Source organism: Diceros bicornis, chromosome 35 (assembly GCF_020826845.1).
Source record: "Diceros bicornis minor isolate mBicDic1 chromosome 35, mDicBic1.mat.cur, whole genome shotgun sequence".
NCBI classification, from domain to species: Eukaryota; Metazoa; Chordata; class Mammalia; order Perissodactyla; family Rhinocerotidae; genus Diceros; species Diceros bicornis.
Window position 1 is genome coordinate 23,925,855 of NC_080774.1, and position 3,940 is coordinate 23,929,794.

Below are 3,940 nucleotides of genomic sequence, written 5' to 3' on the forward strand. Positions count from 1 at the left end.
CGTCTTAGAGTCTTTAGCTAACCTTGTCTGGCTGGTAGTAAACTCAAGAAATGATGACTGATGTAATTAATCCTCGCCATCGTCCTTGGAGTGAACGCGGTAGTGTTCTCCTTTTAACAAATGAACAAAGTGAGGCTCAGAGAAGTACCGACTCCTGCCTGAGGTCACACAGCTAGGAAGCGCAGCTAGGAAGTGTAGCATCCTGCATTTGAACCCCAGTCTCTTTGGCTCCGGAACTACAATCAGTCCTGGACGAGGGGATCGCGCTAAGAGCCCAACCCCAGAGAAAACGTGAAGAAAATTAATCTGTAAAACCGAAGCCTGGGGGGTGGGGGTGGGGGTGGGGGGCAAAAATAAACATCCGATTTCCTAACTTTTAGGAAAAAACCTGAAAACCAAAACCCGAAGCCTGGGAGAGGGGCTTCGGTGCGTGGGGGAATTTGCAGACGCTCCCTGCTTCTGGCGGGGACAGCACGACCTGTCCTTCTGTTAGGGACATTTAGCTGGTCCCGCCGCCGCCTACAGGAGCGCTAGTGGAAGCCGAGGTGGCTGTTGCGGCTGGACCGGCTGCAGAGGCTGGGGCCGAGGCGGAAGCGCCATGTCCGAGCCGTCCTCGCGGGGTGCCGAGCGCGACCTTTTCCGGGACACGTGGGTGCGGTACCTGGGTGAGCACATGACGACCCCCCCACCACTACCACCACGTGGCTAGGCAAGCAGGGGTCGCCAGACGCCGGTCAGGGAGAAAGTGGGAGGATCTTAATTCTCATTCTTCCTGGGTCTGAGACTGGGCTCAGAGAGGGCTAGGGACGTGCCCAAGGTCACACAGCTCTGGTCAGCCCAGCCCTGTCCTCGGGGTCTATGCTGCTCCGTGTCCCAGGTGGAAGCTCGGACCTGGCTAGGAGGAACACAGTGCGCACGCTGCCATCTCTGGCATGCCCCAGCACTGGCCGTGAAATCAAGGCTCTGGACCCCATCTCCGCTTCTCACTCACTGGCTCTGCCGGAGCCTCAGTTTCCTCCTGGGCAAAAAGGGATGAACGCAGGGTCTGTCTCATCCGGTTGTAGTTGTAAGGGTAGAATGGGATAAGGCACAGAAACGCCTGGCACATGGTGACTGCCCAGTCAGGGGGGCTGCCATTGGTCAGTCTCTCTTGCTGCCTGTTCCCCTGTTAGTGCAGATGCTTCTAGAACCCAGGCTGGGAAGGCAAGTGAGTGATGATAACGGTGACTGTATTCAGCTCTCCCACAATGGCCCTAGAGTGGTGGGCATCGTGGGTGCTGTTATAGGCCAGGAAACTGAAGCTCAGAGAGGTGAAATCACTTGTCTAAGGTCACCCAGCTACTGCTTAGCAGGCTGGGATTAGAATCAGCTCACTTGTGGAATAATCCATGGGCTCGGGAATTAAACATCCTCTCCCCACCAGGCTATGCCAATGAGGTGGGGGAGGCCTTCCGCTCCCTGGTGCCAGCAGCTGTGGTGTGGTTGAGCTATGGTGTGGCCAGCTCCTACGTGCTGGCCGATGCCATTGACAAAGGCAAGAAGGCGGGAAAGGTGAGTGTTAGCCCTCAACCCCTCACCCCAGTCCACTCCCCCTTGATTCAGCCTTGCATGTGGTAAAGTCCCTTGTGGAACAGTCTGGTCCCCATAACATCTCCTGGTGCAGTCCATACCCCAGTTCTGTTTGTAGGATAGTGTACATTGGCCCCAGCCCTGCACGTGACATGGTTTATACCCCAGTCCACCCCCAGCCCTAAATGTGGTACAATGCACAACCCAACACCAGTGTGGTTCTGACCCTGCCCCGCCCTGGCCATTTCCCTCCACCTGGTCCAGCCTCATGCCTCCTGTCCACAGGGTTTCCCACCTCTGCCCCTGCTGGATTAAGTGTCTCTTGTGCCCACCAGGTGCCAAGCCCTGAAGCGGGCCGCAGCGCCAGGGTGACCGTGGCCGTGGTGGACACCTTTGTGTGGCAGGCTCTGGCCTCTGTGGCCATCCCAGGCTTCACCATCAACCGCGTGTGTGCTACCTCTCTCTATGTCCTGGGCACTGCCACCCGCTGGCCTCTGGCTGTCCGGAAGTGGACCACCACCGCTCTGGGGCTGCTGGTCATCCCCATCATCATCCACCCCATTGACAGGTGGGTGCCCCTCCCGGCCTCAAGATCATCCACTCTACAGTTGGAGATAAGCTCTGAGAGGTGTGGGTGTGCCCACTTTGCACAGAACAATAGCAGCAGAGGCGGGGCTGGCACTCAGGGCTCCTAAGGTAGAAAGGACAGTCTATGCCCTTGTTGTATGATCTGTATGATCAGTAAAGGTAAGGGGGTGCCTGGAGGGTATGGGACACAGGACAAGTAAATCCCCAGAAAGAAAATCTAGTGTTACAAAACAACCAGAGTCATTCAGGATACAGGTGCAAGCTGGAGGGGATGGGTGTGGGGAGGTTTTAGTGATAGAAACTCAACTGAAACTGGGTTAAGTAAAATAGGAATTAATTGTTTCATGAAACTGAGAAGTCCAGATGATACTGCTTTCAGGCATGGCAGGATCTAGGCACCTAAATGATGTCATTAGGGGTCTGGGTCTCCCTATCCTGCTGCCTTTCTCCCCACCCCGCCCTGTGTTGGCTTCACTCGCTTTTCCCTTGTGGGAGTAGAGATGGCCCCAGCAGCTCCCAGCTTCCATCCCACCAGTTTAGCAAGCCCCATAGGATGCATCTTAATGACAGCAAAAATCCCAAGGAAGGCTGTCATTGGTCCATCTTGGACTGGGTGCCCACCCCCGAACTGGTTTCCCTTTTCTGATTAGCCAGGCTTGGGTCATGTGCCTGCTCTTAGAACCAGAGATAGGGTCAACTCAACCAGACCAACAACAGAGTGGGAGGAGTCTTCCAAGGGAACATAGCTGACCCTGAGGCCCTGAGTGAGTCTTTTACCCTCTCTGTGCCTCAGTTTCCCCAACCGAATAAAGAAGAGGATGATGGCTGCCACCTGGATGGCACTGTGTCCTGCATCCAGGAGTCCCTTCCCTAGCCCTGACCTCTTGCCTCCCATTGCCCCATTAGCACCCCTTGGTCACCTGCTCATCACCCTTCACTGCCCCACAGGTCAGTGGACTTCCTCCTGGACTCCAGCCTGCGCAAGCTCTACCCCTCAGTGGAGAAGCCCAGCTCCTCCTGACCCCACCCTGGTACCTGTCCTGTGCGTTGGCCCACTCCCTGCTCTGTTCCAACCTCCTCCTCCTGCTGGGGGATGCGGATGCCAGGCGCCCTGGGGTCCGAGGCTGTGGCATCTGAGTGGGTTTGAGCTGGACAGCAACTGAGAGACAAAGGCCTCAAGGAGCGGCAGCCACAATGCATCACAGTCAAGGGTGGGACCTGCACCCTGTCTGCTTCCACAGAATCCATGATCCTGAGTGGGAGTGGACCCCAGGTGGGCCCCGCTCTGTCTTTTCTCAGGGAAGTAACATCCTCTCATGGAGGATAAGGAGACTGAGGACCCGAGAGGGCAAGGAACATGACCAAGATCACTTGGCAAGCTGGGGACCCAGGACCCCCAGAAGCTCGGCCGTGTCACCCCATGGCAGCGTGGCTGGACAGAGGAGCAGCAGGCACTATCCTGAGGACTGATTCTCCCACCAGCCCGTCCCTGGGGCAGGGGCTGCTGGGGCCTGGCTGGAAGGCAGGAGAGCCCCCAGCCCAATAAATCCTCAAGAAATTGAGTTTTCTTTTCTTTTCTGTTGGGGAGGAACAGGGAGGTAGGGGGGAGCAGGGCTGGAGACCCTCAGAGGTGGAGGCTGACTTCTCCAGCCATACCACTCATAGCAGCTAGTGCTGGGCCTGTCTGCTACCTTCACACCCACCAAAGCCCCCTGCAGATGCCTGGGATTCCACCTCGAGGCTGCCAGCCTCCTTTGGGGTAGGCCTTGCCCTCTTTCTGTAA

At 56.8% G+C, this 3,940-nt stretch overlaps 1 protein-coding gene across 1 annotated transcript; it reads left to right on the forward strand.

Annotated features, from left to right (window-relative positions):
* Positions 1–481: 481 nt before the first annotated feature.
* MTFP1 (mitochondrial fission process 1) lies at positions 482–3,719 on the forward strand. The gene is made up of 4 exons (XM_058531773.1): positions 482–665; positions 1,424–1,551; positions 1,905–2,137; positions 3,106–3,719. The coding sequence occupies exons 1-4, from the start codon at positions 599–601 to the stop codon at positions 3,176–3,178; spliced, it is 501 nt and encodes a 166-aa protein (XP_058387756.1). The 5' UTR covers positions 482–598; the 3' UTR covers positions 3,179–3,719.
* Positions 3,720–3,940: the final 221 nt, after the last annotated feature.

What these genes read in the sequence shown, in the direction of transcription:
- MTFP1 (XM_058531773.1), top strand. Translation starts at nt 599, where the DNA reads ATGTCCGAGCCGTCCTCGCGGGGTGCCGAGCGCGACCTTTTCCGGGAC. An exon ending in CACGTGGGTGCGGTACCTGG is followed by an intron (nt 666 to 1,423) that starts GTGAGCACATGA and finishes TCTCCCCACCAG; the next exon opens with GCTATGCCAATGAGGTGGGG. An exon ending in ATCATCCACCCCATTGACAG is followed by an intron (nt 2,138 to 3,105) that starts GTGGGTGCCCCT and finishes ACTGCCCCACAG; the next exon opens with GTCAGTGGACTTCCTCCTGG.